At 40.6% G+C, this 20325-nt stretch overlaps 1 protein-coding gene across 2 annotated transcripts in view; it reads right to left on the minus strand.

The window, feature by feature from the left end:
• The window catches only part of Pde7a (phosphodiesterase 7A), a 41363-nt gene extending 23722 nt beyond the window's left edge, over positions 1-17641 (minus strand). The window contains exons 1-3 of one of the 2 annotated variants that reach the window (XM_028763942.1): positions 17580-17641; positions 16415-16475; positions 13305-13388 (exon numbers count right to left, since the gene is read on the minus strand). In XM_028763942.1, coding sequence (XP_028619775.1) covers positions 13305-13388; positions 16415-16421 — 91 coding nt within the window. In that variant the 5' untranslated portion in view covers positions 16422-16475; positions 17580-17641. The remainder of the gene's footprint in view (positions 1-13304; positions 13389-16414; positions 16476-17579) is intronic. The other variant, XM_028763934.1, reaches the window with a different exon arrangement.
• Positions 17642-20325: the final 2684 nt, after the last annotated feature.

Here is a 20325-nt window from a genome sequence, read left to right on the forward strand (position 1 = left end):
TCTATCTATCTATCTATCTATCTATCTATCTATCTATCTATCTATCTATAATCTATCTGAAGGGTTCTACAGGATATAAATATAAAATTGTCTAAAGAGGAAACCTCTGGGCACTGTGGCTTTTCTCTGTAAACAGTGTGTCCTTCAATGAGCCTAACAGCCATCCCTCTACTCTCAGAACAATCCAGTTTCTTTAAGCATCAAAGGACAAGAAAGATTTTGTTTATTTAGCTCTGCAGCACAGCTCTACAGTCCATTCCTTCCACTACTTGACATTTCCCAAGTTACTCAGCTTCAGGCCTCTGCCTAAAACCTTCTGCATGCCCTCTTGAGCAGCACTTGTTGGGTCTTGCTAGTTGAACTTTTCAATTCCTCTACTTCCTTTTTCATCTTTCAGCCAGCCCTCCTGCTTTCCTTCCTTCCTTTCTCTCTCTTCCTCCCTCCCTTCCCTTCTTCTTTCCTTTCTTTCCAAGGCATTTATTCAGCAACACAGTCAGACCATGACCTTCAGCAACCAATAGCATCTGTGTGTTACTGAGATGTGGCAAGAAAGGTCTCTATTAGGAAACTGTCCTCTGTCTGAAGTTCCATAGTAATATGTGTGGACACTTCCACAGACCTGTGCTTAGGTGTGTGTCCTTTCAATTGTTATGCTTCCTTTCCAGACAGTGTTTCAAGGTTCCTAACTCTTTGCATAATGCCTGGCTGTGGGTTACTGTATTTGTTCCCATCTACTGCAGGAGGAAGCAAGAAGACTATAAACTTTTTAGTGTGTGTGACAGTGATTGTTCATGTGCATAGAAGGTGGTAGCTACTCAACTTTTTCTAATTCCTATTTTTCTCATAAAGATTCCTGTAATGATAAGTTTTATGTGTAAATCCTTCTATACAGCCTGACTCCTCTGCTCCTCAGACACAGGGCAAGTGAAAAAGCTTGTGTCACTAGTATCTGATACACAGGCCTTGCTGGAGAATAAGATTTTTATAAGTAAATTAATTTTTAGAATTGTTCTGGGAGAGCTTTCAAGATACAATCTAATAAAGGGCTTGGAAACTATAAATCATTAATAAAGCATCCATCACTGTGACACTGTTGGAAATGTGTATTTTCTTCACACCTCATCACCCTCTGCCCATTGTCTGTCTGTCTATCTGTCTGTCTGTCTGTCTGTCTGACACACACACACACACACACACACACACACACACAAACACAAACTATGTCTCTGTAGAAGCAAAGTCCTTACACTGAAAATTCTGATAGAGACATCTTCTAGGTCAACAAGTAAGGGTTAAGTTTGGAAGGCTGCACCCAGCCTTTCTTTCAACCTTGTTAAAGCTGATGCCACTGTACAGGGAGACATCAGGCTGGATGAATAATAGCATTTAGGAATGTATGAAAGAGGAGGCATTTGGAAATGGGATAGAAGCCAGTCCTCTTCATTTAGATAATTACTAAAAAGCTCACCCTCTGGCCAAACTACACAAAAAACCCAACCCTATTACCAATACTCAGATGAGCTCATTCTGTGACACAAAGCAAGTCATTATTCATGCACAACATACAACAGATTAGACTTCTGTTATTACAGCTCAGCTTTAATCAAGCTTGGACTACTGAAACTTCCCAGGCTTGCTCTGGTTTTCACGTAATGCTACTTTCTGATACAGCTTAGAAAGCTGAAGGCATATGAAAGTTCATGTTATTATCAGAGAGTACCATGGCCTCATGGCATAGCCATAGAACAACCAGCACCACCAAAGCTAATGAGCAAGGGCACTGTGTCCAGGTATCCTTTCTCCATATTTCTGCACCAGAAAATAAAGTGGAGAAGAGTAGGTGATTTTTAAAAATATACTCTTTTTTCCCCCTCATCGTAGAAAGTAGAGAGGAAATACAAGCTCCAGGCTAAGAAGAGAAAGGGGCTAAAGACGGGATACACTGAGCAGCAGCCTCCTGTCTTTCCTGCAAGTACTTCCCTGCTCCCCAAGCCACATACAGCAGGGCGCTGCTACTAGATCAGAAAGGTCCTTCACAGAAAAGCCCTTGGCTCCTGAAACAGACAGGCACCCATAGCAGTAATCCACAAGGGGGCACCCTGCAATCACAGCCTCTGTACACAAAGAATTACTATGGGAAATGACTGCTCAGATCTTCATGTTTATAAGTAAGTACTTTAAGGTTTTAGCTCTAGCTTAGTTAATTCTATGATGAACAAAGATTGAATAAAAAATTCTAAATATTTTCTGTATTCTAATTTTTATTTTCCTTCCCTAGTTTTCTTAACAACAACAACAAAAAAAGAGTGAAAGCTATATCTAAAAGTAATGTAAAAAAGAGGAATTCTAGTTATCTATGGGATAAGTTTTTTTTAAGAGGAATTTTTAGTCTGAGCATGTCTCAGCATGTACAGACAGACGGAGAAGCACTGTTCGAGGCTGCTGTGAGCCACGTTATTCAGCTGCCTGTGCCAAGAATGGAGACAGGATGGCAGAGTGGGTAAAGATGGGTGGAATCCCTGCGGTCACCAGTTCTTTTTAACATAAAGCAGATTAAGTCTCTGAATGATCCTCAGCTCTTTATCTGTAAAACAGCCTTCTGACGACTGAACGCAGGAAGCCAATGAGCCAACATACACAATGTCTCCATACAGTTTTGGGAAAGAAGCAAGCACTGAATAAATATAACTATAAAGTTTAAATTATATGTATATTACAAATGAAAATTATAAACATTAAACACTTTAAAAACATAACCTTATACTTTTAGGACTAGATTTCATCTTTATGGTTACGTATTTAATATTGAAAACCATTGTATACATAAGTACTTCAGAACTAAGTGTATATTTATAACATTTCAAAATCGTCTGATAAAACTTTAAATGTATATGTAGTCAACTAAGTGACCTCCTCACAAGCTCAAATTAGATCAACTCAAATAAGAATGAAATGTATCACCAGTACTCTCCCCTTAAGCAATTCCTATAACTCTGGTTCACAGGATTATTGATCCTTCTGATGATCTGATGATTAAATAAGAGATACAAAGCTCTCTGAAACTCTTCTTCTTTTTATTTTTCAAGTCAGGGTTTCTCTGTGTAGCCCTGGCTGTCTTGGAACTCACTCTCTCTCTGTTGACCCAGGCTGGTCTCAAACTTACAGAGCTTAATTAATCTGGTCTGACCCCCAAGTCTGGGATCAAAGGCGAGTACCACCACATGAACTCAATTCCCTATTAGTCAGCTGGGAGAGAAGGGGAAGGAAGTGCAGAGCGTCAGCAGCACAGATTCCTTCAAAGAGCAGCTGCAAAATCACGGGAGGCTAAGGTTCAGCTGCACCAGTTCTGCAGAGTCCAGAACAGCAAGGACCTTTCAACTGGATTAATGTTAAGGTCCAATCCACACGAGCTGGCCTAGTTTATGCCACAAAGTTATCAAAGAGATCTACAATATTGGCTTCTCCCAAGTCTGGAACAAAGCAAAGAAAACCAATGGTTCTTAAATGCAGGTATCTGAGAACATTCTGAAAACTATCATGACATTTCCCAATGTATCAACATGGCAGTGTTCATCTCCACAAGAACCAGTTGGTAAGGGAAGTGCCATCAATAGGAGTAGGAATTCAGGTCACTGGCAGGGGAAAAGGATGTAGTGTGTTGTGTGTGTGTGTGTGTGTGTGTGTGTGTACATGATTGTGTCAGAGGACAGCTTGCTGGAATTGACTCCCTCCTTCCACCATGTGGATACCAGCAATTGACCCCAAGTCTTCACGCTTGGCTGCAATCACCTTCACCTACTGATCCACGTCACTGGCCCACTTTTCCTTTTTTGTAAAATGCTTTGTGAACAAAGGTAGACAGTATTTCAAATGAGCCACGACTCTTCATTTTCACTGTGCCATGTTTCCATGCACCACACCTGCAGGAAGTTGGCTCTCTCCTTCCACCATGTGGGTCCTGGATTCTGAACTCAGCTTGGCGACAAGTACCTTTACCAACTGTGCCATCTTGCCAGCTGTTTCTAGTGATAGCTTCATGAATTAAAGGGATGCTGTCTTTGAATGAAGCAGGTGTGATTTCAAGACAAGTATGTGGGAGTCAACTAATTTACAAGAAACTTTAGACAAAGTAACGGTCTTGGTCTATAATGGCACAACTGCAAGTGCAGGCTAGATGTTCATGTGAGTAAGAAGCCAATATAGAAGACAAGAAACACTTTAGCAGACCAATCAATCATCACAACAGAGTAGCTTGTGAGTAGGAAGGTAGTGACAGGCCGTGGAAAACTGAAGAGGAAAGCAAAAACAAATATACAAGTCAGGGAAGTGCCAAGCAAACACTAATGCTTGAGAGGCAGAGAGTACCCACAGACTCTAGGTACAGCAGATGCCCTTATACAGGTGCTACACATGGAAGTCAGTTAACCCAAGACAACGAGACCAGCCTGACCCACCCTACACGGCTCAAGCATACATAGACACAGATGGTTTTCATATCATATAAGTATGAAGCCAACAATCTAAGCTTCATACGGCCGTGCCATGAAGAAAGGAAACAACTGCAACCCAATGCACCTAAGAATTATGGGGAAATCTATAAAGTTTTGTATGTTTCAATAGTCAGCTGCAGTAATGAAGACAACATAAAAGGCTGGGCTCAAGAGAAAAGCAATAAGCCTGAATCTGGTTGACAGTTAATAAAGATTATCTTGGGGAACTGCAAATAAGATCCTATAACTGTTGAGGTATGGCCTTTTGGTATGTATTGTAATGCTACATACTGGCTCCCAAGGTCGAGAGAATCCACACATAGACCCAAGTGACACTGTAACCTTCCTCCAAGTTATCCCCGATAGGTAAATAAAGATGTTGACAGCCTATAGCTGGGCAGGAGAATGACAGGGTTCTTGGGTTCCCAGGCTTGCAGTCAGAAGAAACCACGAAGAGAGGAAAGAGTACCAAAGACCAGTCTCAGCTTGGAGGGGTGTTTGAGAGTGGTGAAGTGAATGACTTGAAGTCAAATCGTGGGTTCAAGCTGGTCGCCTATATTCTGCTCGAGACAGCTTTCCAGACAGCTCTTCTCTCTATTTTTCTCCTCAAGACACTTTTCCAAGCAGTTGTCTCTTGCTATTCTAAAATTTCTCTGGATAGCTCATCTCTTGCAGATCATAAACCCAGTCTTTTATTTTATGTATCAATCCAGTCATTTACTCCAGATTCCTATTTGATTATCCTATGAATCAGCATAAATGACCCCAGCTTCTTGAGAAGGTAAGTACACATTTTTTTTTTAAACATTGCAAAGAAATTCAGAGATGTGCCTGTCTCTGTTAAGCACAGGCAATCAAGTAGCTGGTTGGAACCTTATCCTGAAATTATCATTTCTATCATGCCTGGGCCTAACCTTGCTATGTTCTAGGTTGACCCTAAACCCAGGAATTTGCTTGCCCTTGTAAGCATAAACAAAAAACTTAGCTGAGTTTTTCTCCTTCAAAAATCTCTTTCTCTTTCCTTAGTATCTGACAAGTTGACTCACCGCCCAGCTGCTTCTGTTCCTTTCGCTTCGTGAGGCTACTCATATAATTCATATTGCATCCTTATATTTTGCATGGTTGATAAATTATATATTTTTAAATTCATGTTTTTTGAGTTATTTTCCATAGCCTTAAGAGCTGTCCTGAAGTTCCTAGTGTTTTCCTGAGACATTAGCCACACCTTCACCTCCGGGACTCATGCTGACTCTGATTATTATGGAGCTATTATGATTAACAGGGAGACCATACCTCAGAGAACTCTGAAAATATGTATATTATTATACAAATAAGACTACACCACCAACAACCATCAACACTCATGGAGGACCAGGCATGCTGACCCTGTCCCAGGGGCAGGAACCGTATCATTCCACCCTTACCAAGGCCATGCTGACCCAGAAAAAGAGCATGAGGAAGAGAAGATGCCATGAGGGTAGATGTATGAAGAACACATGGCCAGGAGAAACAGCAAGTGCTTAGGGAACACCGCTGGGGAGGTAGCCAGGCCAAAAGTTCGAAAAGTAGATTAGGAGTTAACCCCCTGCCTGGAAGTGTCAAGGCCAATTAAAATAATCACAGTTTGAGTCTCGTTTATTTATAAGCTAGTCAGGGATAAGCTTAAATTGGTTGTACAACATAAAACTCTTAACTGGCTGAATTTTAAGCAAAGAAAGGGTTAGCTAATATGTGTGTGCAGCAACCCCTAACTTGTGTATGTGTGTGCATGCATGTGTTTGTGTGTGTGTGTTGTAGGCCAGAGGTTATCCTCAATAGCTCTCCACTTTTTTGCTTGTTTTATTTTTGGTAGTGATGGCATTGAACATAGGGCATCATATATGTGAGGTACACACTACCATTATTACACTACAGCCTTCCAAACTTATTTTTGAGATAAGGTATCTAGTGGAACCTAGAGATCATCAATTTACTCGAATGGCTGAGCAGCAAGCTCAGGGTCCTGCTGTCTCCACTTCCTTAGTCCTGGGACCTGAGGCTTGTTCTTTCATACCTTCCTTTGTAGGAGGGTGCTAAGGATCTAAACTTACACGGCAAGCACTTTACTGAGATATCTCTTTCAGACACAAACACAAATCAACATGGAATTCTTAACATCATGTCCAATTAAGAAAGCAACTATAATGGCCAGCAGAACACAGAAAACATAAGCTCTGTAGGTTATTTGGGACTTAGGCTTTAGCTCACTGAATGCAAAGGAAGGAAACAGAAAGGAGCTTGCTTTCTTCTTCCTTATCTCTCTGAGTATTTTGGAAGCAGAAACTAGAAAACACCTACAGCAGCAGAAGCTGTCACAACACAGAACGAGCATGCTGAGGAGCAAGCAAGGAATACCATGTTAGAGAGCAGAGGCCCCAGGCCACCCAACGGCCCAGCACTTACTCACTGGCTCCTTCATTAACTAATATGCACAGTGGTGCTCTTATATTAAAGAAGCCATTTTTTTAAGCTTGTAAACTATGCAAATACACAACAGATATCTTTTGAGCTCTACAAGACAAAAGATAAAATCATAAAATAAAAAAAAAAACAACCCTGCTTCAGAGACCTTTAGAGAAAGGTACCTGGGAAAACGGTTACATTCTGACATAAAGACATTAGGGAAAGCTCATGAAGAATGAAGGCTTTACTGTGACATTTCTATCTCAAAAGACCAACCTAAAACCCAGAGACTTCAATCAGTGAAGCAGACTCCTACATCAAGGGTGCCAGGCTGGTCCCACCTGAACACTGATCCCACATCTCTGGGAAGCATGTCTTGGCAGAGGACCTCAATCATGACAATCACTCTGCTCCGAGGCCATGAATAAAAAATTCAAAATGTCTCCAAATCTAAATTCTCCCAGTTCTTTATAAGTAACTGCAGAACTGGCTTAATGTAATTTAATTAACAAATATACAATCTGAATAGAAACCTATGACTTTATATAAATGACTACTTCCATTATGTCACATTATTAAAATTTCTAAATGACTCAGTAGTACCATAATTTAGGACATTATTATCATGAACAAGAAAAAATGTAAATTCCTTTGCATGAACTTACACCTTTAATATCTGATTATCTCTCTGCATATATTTCTAGTTCTGGTGGTGAATTCTGACAGGACAAGATGTTTAGAGTTCTTGATGCACACTACTGCATTGTCCCCTGACTGTGAAACAAATTTAATTTTCACCCTGGCATCTTATTTATTTATTTAGGATTTATTTATTTATTTATTTATTTATTTATTTATTTATTTATATGAGTACACTGTTGTCATCTTCACACACACCAGAAGAGGGCATCAGTGCCCATTACAGATGGTTGTGAGCCACCATGTGTTTGCTGGGAACTGGACTCAGGACTTCTGGAAGATCAGTCAGTGGCACTTAACTGAGCCATCTCTCCAGCCCCATCTTAGTTAACTATCTGTTGAACTTTCTAAGTTAAGGGAATCTGTTAGTTTAGTGCGGCTGATAATTTACTTTAGTTAGTAAGTTTGTGTGCTCAACTGATTTTCTTTCTTTTGTTGAAGATAGAAGGACTCTGAGACAAAGTCTCATATACCCCAGGGTATCCTTGTTTGGCATGTACCTGAAGCTGGCCTTGATCCCCTGAACTTCTTGCCTCTACCTCTCAATTGCTAGGATTATAGGTCTATATCATTTAACTGATTTTCTTCTCTTTTATACCCAAACCTACATCTTTAGTAAGATTTATTTATTTATTTTTGATACAGGGCCTTCTCAGTAACCCCGGCTGGCCTTAGACTGGTGATCCTCTGGCCTTTATTCCTGAATGCTGGGATCATGGACATAAGCCATCATACCCAGCTGAATCTCTTCAAAGTAAAAACATGCTGATACTAAGTAAAAGTATATTTATAGGCCTCAGAGAATAAGGATTATAACAGAAGGCCAGCTAAGACAAAAAAACCTCCTGGGTGTGGGAGAGATTAACAGTGAGTTCCTTCTTTAAAACTGAAAAAAACAAAAACAAAAAACAAAGTGGCTCCTACCCTGGTGTGCTTGCTCACCCAATTTAGGCTATGGCACACACTTTCTACAGTAGGACATTTTCTTGCCAGATTGCTTTGAATTTGTTTCTGTTCCTTTGTGCTACATCAAAATATACTTTTTTGACACATAGTAAACAAATGCTCTACCACTAAATTATACTCCCAAAGTCTTTTAATCAGATTAACAAAACAAAACAAAACAAAAACAACAATAAAAACCTTCAAAAACTTTGGAGCCTATAAATGTCCCCCCAATTGGTAGTTATCTGGCTGAAACTGACAAGAGAATTAACTTTCAGTATGTGAGCCCAAGTGGGGTTTATAATGAGCTATACACAGAAGAAAAGCTTATTAGTACTACAGCGTCTGGAAGTCTCATTTCTAGGAAAATCTAGTAAAGAAAATTTCCTCAAGCTGGGCAGTGGTGGTGCATGCCTTTAATCCCAGCACTTGGGAGGCAGAGGCAGGCGGATTTCTGAGTTTGAGGCCAGCCTGGTCTACAGAGTGAGTTCCAGGACAGCCAGGGCTACACAGAGAAACCCTGTCTCGAAAAACCAAAAAAAAATTCCTCAATATAGAGAAAAAATATATATAATCTACAAGTTAAAAAGTAACAGCAGCACCTGAAAAATACTCAGCAGATGGAAGTGCAGCACAGAATATATCACATAGCTAGCCATAGCTTATGTGTTCTGCTAGCACATTCTGTAGCTAACCTGTTACTGATTCTTTCCTGTATCTTACCTTCTACCGCTGAGAAGACCTGATTCTGGACACTAAGTAGAGAAAACACAAGAGACAGAAACCCTAACAGGAAAAGTATGATAAATACCAAATCTGTAGACAGTGATTAATGAAAGTTCACAGAGGACAGAAGGCAGATAAACATAACTGCTACTTAAGAATATAAAAATACCACACGACCAGGCAGTGGTGGCGCACACCTTTAAACCCAGCACTTGGAAGGCAGAGGCAGGCAGATTTCTGAGTTCGAGGCCAGCCTGGTCTACAGAGTGTGTTCCAGGATAGCCAGGACTACACAGAGAAACCCTGTCTCAAAAAAAAAAAAAAAAAAAAAAAAAGAGTTCCGTTGTGTAGCCCTGGCTGGCCTGGAACTAACTCACTTATGTAGACAAGGCTTGACTGCATAGCATCTAAAAAACAAAGTAAAAAGGAAACCAGTGACTGTAGGTTTCTAAAGGGAAAAAAACAAACAAAAAAAAAGGATGTGCTGGGGAAAAAGTAAAACCTTAGAAAGCTTTGTCATCTGTCAGTGACAGCTCAGGGCTTGAGGGTTCCTAGAGCCACCCAGTGCACCAATTTGGAGGAACACAGGAATTTGAGCTTTGCCAGGCAGTTGTGGCGGCGCAGGCCTTTAATCCCAGCACTTGGAAGGTAGAGGCAGGCGGATTTCTGAGTTCGAGGTCAGCCTGGTCTACAGAGTGAGTTCCAGGACAGCCAGGGCTACACAGAGAGACCCTGTCTCGAAAAACAAACAAACAAATATAAATAAAAATAAACAAAATTTTAAAAAAGAATATAAAAATACATAGGACTTAATAAAGGGCTTAATTTAAGTAGAAAAGGACAATAACAGCTGTGGTGGTTTGAATATGCTTGGCCCAGGGAGTGGCACTATTTGAAAGTGTGGCCTTGTTGGAGGAAGTGTGTCACTATGGGTGTGGGCTTTAAGACCTTTGTCCTACCTGCCTGGAAACCAGCCTTCTGTTTGACTTCAGAACAAGATGTAGAACTCTTAGCTTCCCCTGTGCCTGCCTGGGTACTGCCATTTTCCCACTTTGATGATAATGGACTGAACCTCTTAACCTGTAAGCCCCAATTAAATGTCCTTATAAGAGTTGCTTTGGTCATGGTGTCTATTTACAGCAGTAAAACTAAGACAACAGCCAAGAATTTTACAGTAGAGAAATTAACACAGTTTAGGGCAAAAGCAAAGAGGTGCATAGCAAAGTGGGTTGAGGAGTTGCACACAGAGAAAACTATAGCTGCAATGAATATAACACACCTACATCCAGAACTTAAATAATCCAGCTAATTTTATGTCCTTATAGACGGAATATTATTTTAAACTAGAGATATAAGAGAACATACATATAATAGTCTTTTAAAAAGCTTGAGTATCCCTGAAGGTTCAAACCTACCCTACAACTACATGAAAGTGCCTTGGTCAAGTCCAAGATTCCAAGAAGTGAATGTGTATGCAGCTGCAGGATCTAAGCAGAAGGGCCCTTCATGAGGAGAAGAGATAAAGAAATACTCTGCCTCCACAGATATCTCTACCTTGTACGAGGAGTTGAGACATTCTACAAGGAATTCTGGGGGCATATGAGAGAGAAAAAAAACCCTAAACCAATGTTTCAGAGACAGATGTCTCCAACAGCCTGAGAATTTTACAACAGATTTCCCCAAAACTTTAAAAGACTGATAGTTTCATAGCTGCTTAAACTTCTAGATCATAAAAATGATAACAAGCAAAGCAATTTTATAAAGAAAAAAACTTTCTAAAAAGCACACACATTCTAACTGGAGTGCCAGTTAGTAATAAGAACTTGTAATGAATAACTCCAACAAAGAAGAGTGCGCTCAGAGAAGTGCCTACAATAACTCAACAGCAAGCTGCTTTCTGCAGAAACTGGCCACAATACTCAGTCAGGAGGGATCAGGGAAGCCTGGTCCTGTAGATCTTGACAGTTTATTCTTTATATTGACTAGCCATAACTTTTCTCCCCTATTCTTAGTAATGTAATGAATTACATTGGTTTTCTTCAGCTTAAAGCAACCATACATTCCTAGAACAATGTGTTAGTTTACCAGTGTACTCATTTCCAACATACAGGTTTAATCCGACAAGCTCTATGGGATGGTATCTTACTCAGGAGTGATCTAGTTGTAACTGTTCTTTCATATCTACACTGGCAGTATAGAGACCATGCTGGCTTTAAGAACAAATGTAAGTGTGTCCTGTTTCCACTTGGGCAGCATGGAGACAGTGTGGCCTTAAGAACAAGTGTAAGTGTGTCCTGGTTCCTCTGCTTTGGCTGCCCGGTTGCCCGAGCCTCAGGACTCAGAAGCCAGTGAGGCTGTCTTGGAGCAAGTGCTCCCCCGTAGCTACTGCTCCAATTAGAGGACACAAAAAGAAAATGAAACGTTTCTTTACTGGCAAACTGCTAATGCCCCTTCCCAGGTGGATGTTTTGCCTCTCACTATTTTTGTTATTTTTCTCTTTGACTTTGGTTTTCACAGTTACATTATGAACTATCTAAGCATGCTTTTCTTTCAATGCTTTTGTCATGTTTTTCTTTTTTTAAGTTTAAAGCTTAAAAAAAACCTTCTTGATGTGCATTATAAAAGATGGCTTATTTATGACAAGTAGTTTTAAGTCCTTTATTACTGTGGGAAGAAGTGATCCTTCAAGGCAGCCCCAGTGTCCCTGTATAATCTTACTGGTTGTGCCAAGACTGGAAAGCCCCGACTGCTCTTTCTCTAGCACCTGTTTTCGGGATCATCTTTATAACCCGCAACCACCAGGATATAATCAGTGCTTGAGATATTTCAGAGTTAGGATTCATTTCTAATTTACAAAGCGCTTTGGGCTTCACCTAAACACAGATGTTTTATCAGCAGTGCCTTGCTCCTCACCCACGCACACTCACTAGGTTATAAAGCCCTCTTTCTGCTCTTCTAATGGTGCAGTTGGCTCTGCTATCTTTGTATCCCTTTTCTAAGAATCAGCACATGACCCTCAGGGGAAGGTGACTCACAATGCCAGGCTCAACTCTCCACTTCCTTTATATCCTGAATTGTTTAGGATGTCTCTTATAGTCTGTCAAGTTTGGACTCATTTTTTAGTGTTAATGTATGCTACCAAACATTACCAGATTCAATACATTCAGTGTTTAAGAACTTTAAAACTTGTTTTTCCTTTTCTCTCCACTATGATCTAGACACACAAAAAATGTTTGTTTTTAAAATACTCATTCTATCAGTATTTTTAAATAAACCAAAAGGATGACACTTCATTTAACTTCTGAAAACCTATTATCATGTTATCTGCATAAAATACATTGGCATTATCTGAAGTAATTAAAGATATTAAAAAGCTGGGCAGTGGTGGCGCACGCCTTTGATCCCAGCACTTGGGAGGCAGAGGCAGGAGGATTTCTGAGTTCGAGGCCAGCTTGGTCTACAGAGTAAGTTTCAGGACAACCAAGGCTACACAGAGAAACCCTGTCTTAAAAAAAAGAAAAAAGAAAAAAGAAAAAAAAAGATATTAAAAAACCATGTAAAACCTAATTTAACTGGAAATGAGGTCAGCTGGTGAAGTGCATGCTTGGCATGGATGAAGCCTTAACTTTGGTCTCCAGTACCTCAAAGACCTGGCATAATAACCAATACCTGTAATGTAGTACTCAGGAGGGAGACAGAGGTAGAAAGATCCAAAGTCCAGGGTCATCCTGAGCTACACAGTGAGTAGGAGGCTAGCCTGGCCTCCACAAGACACTGAGTCAAAAACAAATTCCTAATTATTATTCTCTTCTAGTTATCTGTATTTATCAAGATTATCTAGAAAGATAGTACAATTTATGACCTAACATTTTTAAACACAGCATTTATCCTCCCTTATATTTTTTTCCCCCTGAGGAAACTAAACGCTAGGAAGACTATAGCATTTAAGTAATAAAAACTATAAAAAAATTTTAGTTTTGAAAATATGAATGAAATACATACAGTGAAAAATACGAAAGTCAATGTATGGATGGGAACCTCTTCTTTCCGTTTCAAATCCTGCCCGGCTCCTCACACGGACATCTCCTGGACAGAATCAGAAATCAATGTAAGGTTAGAAGGCTGTTACTAGGAAGTCGGTCCCATGTATAAACAGGGCCACGTGGGATCCTGCTCCTCTGGTCCAGGCCAGCCAGGGAAGCCAGTGAGGAAAGGGAAGAGTCAGGACAGTGACATACACATGACAGTGCCACAGAGAAACCTAGGAACACACAATGACCTTATAAGGCAGTAAAGTCACTTTGCACACTGCTAATCTCTGCTTCCCCAAGGTTCTAGCAGGTTCTCACACTTGTGTTCTCACCGGCTTGACACTGTTCTTACATAACGCCACATGATTCTCAGAGGATCTAGCACTCAACTACCAGGCACCCTCCATTACAGGTGTTGCTGAATTCTGTAATCAATACGAATAAGAAGAGTTCTAGCTCCCATTCTGCAGATGCAGAAATTGGGTTTTGAGAGATTAAATTGCATTTCAAAGCCTGTGTTGTTGCAGGTGACAAGCCAGTCCTTAAACCACGGGTTCCAAAAGCAGTCCTTTCCTGTTAAAGCTGTCACATCACCCAGGTTCATAACAACAAGAGGAGCCTCCTCAGAGTCTCACGGCCCCTTCCTGTCCTCTTGAAACTCTGACCTCCTCGGAGGATCTCCTTGCCCTATGTCCTTAAGAAAGGCTTTCTTCATGTACTGTGAACCCATCTTTATCTACCAAGGCCTCTTTTACATAGCTACTTCTCATTGTGACAAAGGTTTGCTGAACATGTTAGACTCAGGACACAACAGTGCACGAAGTTTACCTTCCCAAATACGAATAAAACAAACACACAACTCCTTTCTCCAGAGGAGGGTTAGAAGCTATAAAGTTAGTTAAGAGGAATTGGGGATGGAGGGATGGGGTGGGACAGTGTCATCAGGGGAGGCCTCACTGAAGAGGTGCCTAAACAGGGACCTGCAGCAGGTGAGACAGTGAGCCGTACAGCTATCAGGAGAAATTGCATGCACTAGGAAGAGCAAACATGAATACTAACCCAGCAGCACACCTAGCATGCTCACATACAAGTAAAAAGGCCAGCATGGCAGGGGTTTCAGGAAAAGGAATTTGGGAAGAGAAGGGTCAAAAAGGCATCAGGGCTGGATCACACTGGACCTTGGTACCTAATATGTCAGATCTGGCTGCTAATCCAAGGCTGAAAGTCATCAGAGTACTCTGAGTTAAGATGACTTTATTATGTGTTAAAAAAAAAAGTTCACTTGGGTTTCGTCAACCACAATCTACAAAGACCAAGTAAGAACCAAGTGCAAGATGCAAGGCAAACCCAGGGTTTGTTCTGGGTGATAATGTGATCAAGACGGTGAGACGCTAGGTCTTCAAGGTACCCACAGACAAGACTGGCCAATGAACTAGAGTATACAGGAGTTGAGAATTACTGCATTCTGGGAGAACTGACTAATACCTACTGAGATAACAAGACCACAGAAGTGGCAAACAAATCTTCTCAGGCCTATTAAGAGTATGAAGTGTTGGGGCTGGAGGGAAGGCTTAGTAGTTAAGACTGTTCTTCCATAGATCCTGAGTTCAATTCCCAGCAACCACATGATAGCTCGCAACCATCCGTAATGGGATCTGATGCCCTCTTCTGGTGTGTCTGAAGACAGCTACAGTGTACTCATATACATTAAATAAATAATATTTTTTAAAAAGTGTGAGGTGTCTATACTATGCCTACCAAAATATACCCATAGAAACACAGTAAATATATCTGCAGCTTTAAAAGATGGGGAAAGGAAATGCAGAACAAACATCTGCTGTACCAGAACAGAACGGAAGTGGGTAACACACAAGACACAGAGTGTATTAAACAGGAAGGAGTAAGAACACAATCGGAACCACAGGAAGCAACAGAGGTAGATAAACTGTAAGGACTGACTCAGGTTCTCAGAGCTGAAGGAAGAATTTTAACCACGAAGAGAAAAGTTAGGAGCAAATATGCATACTGAGATCTAACTGCATGTTTAACAGTGTGAAGTGAAGAGCAAGTGATGTGTTTGAATGAAGAGATAATGCCAACAAAGTCAGGAAGAAGAAAAACACGTAAGGGCACAGCTAGTTATACTGACTTGTGGAATTAGGAAATGTATAATGTGCTTAAGTATCAAGTTCCCTCAGGAAGCACAAAATGAGGACTGGCATAATCATGTATTCTTGGACTCATCACTGTAGGCATAATATTTTTATACACTGTGTAAAGGTTGTCCTTGGGTTATTCAAATGCTGATTTCTCTGCCCTTATATCTTGTTTCAATCTGGACATGACATTGTAATTCTTATATCAAGAATCTCCTGTGTCAAGTTTGTGTAAACAGTTCTAACCATTTATTTTCTGCCTTGTCAATAAATACTGATCAGGCAATGGTTGGGCAGAAGAGAGAATAGGGCAGAAGCTTCTGCCAACCAGGGGGAAGGGAGAGTGAGGGAGATGCAGAGCAACACAAGGACGAGAATGTCCAAGAAGACAGCTTAAGAAAAAGCACCAAAGAGCCAGATCAATAATATGCAAGTATCATTGGATGGGGTTGTGAGGTAGCCAGATTAGCAGAGGAGATTAAGGTAGATTATTAACTGCTCAGCTATTGAGGTATAGCTTGAAATAAATGCTGGTTTCTCTGTGTGATTACTGGGGACTAGCAAAGGTAAAGGAATACAATTGCTGGATTAATTTTATTACTTATTTATATTAAAAATAATTCAGTTTACATACCATGTTGGTATGCACTTCTTTAATTAGCAGATGGTAACCTATTTTCCATGAAGAATGCTCTAAAACAGTTAAAAGCTATACACTAAAACTACTGTCCTATTAAACTGGACTTTTAAATTGTCTTAAGTCTACAATGTCCCCTCTTTATTCATCACACTCAGTATTAGTTTTCAGATGCTAAACTTCAATTTCTGCTTCAAAAAGTGATGAAAAGACTACCTAATGCAGGACATCTCATCTCAGATAATACAACAGCAAAACTAACTGGTAGTGATATAAAGTTGTGCTTACCTAGCATACGAATATATAACGCAGTCTGATCAGAACTGTCATAGGAAATAGCTCCACGTCTCTGAAAAAAAAAAGAAGTGTATATTTTAGTACGTGATAATGAAATGTGATCTAAAATTTAATTCAGTAATCATGCTTGTATTGTTATATATAATTTTCAACACATTGTCCCCCAAAATGTTGAATACATAAAATGCATCTGCTCTGGCAATCTCTAGCTACGAGACAGACAGATACAACATAGCTAAGAACTCCTAAAACGGACACAGGAGTGAAAGGTTTCAGATGGACATGGAAGCTGATCTCTTCTGTGGGTGTGGGATGCTGAGGATGGAACCCAGAGCCTTTGACCGGCTAGACGAACACTCGACTATTGATTGAGCTGTGTCTCCAGCCCCACGGAAGTTGGTTTCTAAAACAATCACGAGAGTTACTCAATAGGAAGGAGAGGGGAAAGGTCAACCTGTTGGCATTTCAGGTGCATCTTCCCCAAGCCCCAGACCCTATGTATTAGAGGAGTGACTATTTCAGGTCCCACTCACAAGTTCTCCAGTGGTCCCCACTGTACTGGAAGTGAGTCCTAAAGTCATGTTCTTGGGACCACAGCCTCTCAATGCTTATGTCCTACCATATCCCTCACCATGATGTAGTCATGCTATCCTCTAACTTTACCACCATGCTTAGTGCCTGCCTTCACAGTTACTGATCCCCTGCCTGCACCAAGCACTGCCATCCCTCTGTTTCTATCTCTTAGGCTGGAATGAAGCATTGTTAGGCATACCCTGATTATTAAATAAAGCTGTAATCATCTGAAAATTACACTTTCCTGCCTTGCCTCCAAGCTACTGCTTTTAATTTTTGTTTTTTTTTTTTTGTTTTGTTTTTTTTTGAGACAGGGTTTCTCTGTGTAGCCCTGGCTGTCCTGGAACTCACTCTGTAGACCAGGCTGGCCTCGAACTCAGAAATCCGCCTGCCTCTGCCTCCCAAGTGCTGGGATTAAAGGCGTGCGCCACCACTGCCTGGCAAGCTACTGCTTTTAAAGCAACAAATTTTATTAACTGTGTAAGGAAAAAAAAACCCAACCCAACCCAACCCAACCCAACCCAACCCAACCCAACCCAACCCAAAACAAAAGAAAACACCAGCCAGGCATGGTAGCACACACCTTTAATCCAGCACTGGGGAATCAGAGGCAGCTAGGCCTCCTTGTAGCTCTTGGCTAGTATTATCCTATTTGCTTTGTGTTAAAGTAGAAGTTTCACAGGAGCTGGAACTTTATCTGTCTCATTCACCACAGTGGTGAGACCTCTGAAATATGACCTAGCAATTAGTAAGCTCTAAATAAATACGTTGTTAGCAAATGTACTTGTTGTTAGTATTCTGTCTAAACTCCACCTCCACAGTTATCTGGCAACACCCAGGTATGCTCCTCCCACAGTTACCTGGCAACAGCCAGGTAGGCGTGCCTACTATAAAAGGGGCTGCTTGCCTCCTCCTCTCTCTCTTATTCTCTTACTCTCCTGCCTCTAGCTTCTCTCTGTCCCCTTGCCCTTCCCCCCCTCTCTCCATGTGGTCATGGCTGGCCTCTACTCCTCTACCTCTCTCTCTCTTCTCTTCCCTATTTCCTGAATAAACTCCCTCCCCTTTGGAGCCATTTGGTCTGGTGTTGTCTGTTCTAAGCTGCGCGCCGAAGTCTAACACTTGTTGCAAATAAAATGTATGAACTAAGGAATAAATGAACAGTTTATTCAGATTTGACAGTCAGATTTAATACAAGTGAATACACTTCAAACTCTGGATGATAAAACTGACTTAACCTCTGATTAGTATCTAAGTCTGCACCAGCAAACACCTAAATCATTGCTGGCTACTCCAGACCCAGACCAAATTCCAGCACCTGGCACATCAAAAATAGAGAAGCTGGTGAAATGGATCAGTAAGTGCTTGCTGCCAAGACTGATGGCCCTGAGTTCAATTCCCTAGACTCAAAGGGTAGGAAGAGAGGACTGATTCCTTCAAGGTACTCTCTGACCTCTACAGGCACACTGTAGCATGGTGAGTGCATGCACACATACACTTGATTACCATAAAATTGTTTGTTTGAGACCAGGACCTACCATAAAATGATGGCTGGCTTATATGTAGAACTTGGTATGTAAATTGGCTGACCTCAAACTCACAGAGATCTGCCTGTCTCCTGAATGCAGGATTAAAGGTGTGTCTCACCATGCCTGGCATGGTTTTGTTTTTAGCAATTAATTTCTTTACAGGGAGTCAGTGCCATGATGTACTAATCTGATCTGTACAGTGATGTGACACCATAAAGACCTGAGGAGACAACAGAGCAGGGGCTTCTATTTAATACACACAGGAAGGAAGGAAGGGAGGGAGGGAGGGAGGGAGGGAGGGAGGGAGGGGGGCAGGGCGGGAAGGAGAGAGGGAGAGTTTACAATCTCATCAACAAAAATTAGCACAATGAAGCTGTGTGATCAAAGATCTACTCATAAGATTAATGATCTTCTGCCCCACAAAACTCTGGCTGAGATTTATACACACTTAACATATATGTATCTACAGATCTCCAGGGAGGTAAGACATCAACCTAAAGATAATTACAAAAATAGTTTAACAAATTACATAGAATTGGTATGCAACCCAGTGTGTGTGTGTGTGTGTGTGTGTGTGTGTGTGTGTATGTGTGTGTATGTGTATGTGCGCGCGTGCGCATGCTCGTGCATGTGTGAACATGTAGAGGCAGGGGGTCAATACCTCAGGCACCATCCACCTTGTTTTGTGAAACAGTCTCTCACATGGGCTAGAACTCACCAAGTAGGCTAGACTGACTGACCAGAGAGCCCTAAGGATCTGCCTGAGTCCTCAGGGCTGAAATTACAAGCAGGCATCAACACACCTGAGGACTGAATGCAGGTCCTCAATGTCTGCACAAGCATTTTACCACTTCAGTCCCAGGGTATATTCTTTTTTTTTTTTTTTTTATCAGCACATAAAACGGGTTTATTCTTTTTCATCCTCTAAAGATTTAATATGATAAATTGGTTTATGAACCTTACATGCCCCCACTTAATTATGCAAGTCACAGTATGAACTGTATTTGTAATAGAGTAAGGATTAGGTATTTGAAACAAAACATTCTTAATTAGAAAAGAATGCCACTTAGCATCTAAATTTGGTTGGGTCATTAACTCAATGAGATACTTTTTTTATGATCACTAGAATAGACACTCTCAAAAGAGTTTGTACATTTGTGACAATGGCATATAAATGTTGCCTGTCACACAGAGTTGGATAAAGGATATTATAAAGTAAATTGAGGTCTTATGGGTCTCAGGTGAAAACATGATTAAATTGAACTGAGCTAAGTCTCACAGATACAGGGCATTTGTAGTAAGGCTGGGGGCAAATCGGAGTAATAAGTTTAGTATTCATTACAACTTGAACATATAATTTTTTTTCTATAATTAAAATAGTTCTTTGCAGTCTATTTTTTTTTTTTGACTTGGCCATCTGGTTTATTCTCATGAAGAGTGTTTTGAACAAGCATAGAAAACATACAAAAGGAAAATACAAAATGTATGGTTTATGTAACAAAGGGACACCAGGAAGTGAAATGAAGCTGAATTCTGAGTTTAAAGAGATAAACAGATTAAGGGAATGGTGACCCCATGGGAAGATCCCACCCAGCAAAGCTTATTCTTTATGTTTATAGTTGAACAAGGAATACTTATGTCAGGATAGGTATCATTATCTGGTTCTTGTTTTCATTTCATCTTTTAATCAGAAAAGAACTACAATCCTGAAATGGAGGGCACAATTTTATAGGCTTTGATTTCTTTTATTTTTTTAACCTTACTTTAAAGAATATACATTTTATTCATATACTTAAAAATGTG

Source organism: Grammomys surdaster, unplaced genomic scaffold (genome assembly GCF_004785775.1).
Source record: "Grammomys surdaster isolate TR1022 unplaced genomic scaffold, NIH_TR_1.0 62, whole genome shotgun sequence".
NCBI classification, from domain to species: domain Eukaryota; kingdom Metazoa; phylum Chordata; class Mammalia; order Rodentia; family Muridae; genus Grammomys; species Grammomys surdaster.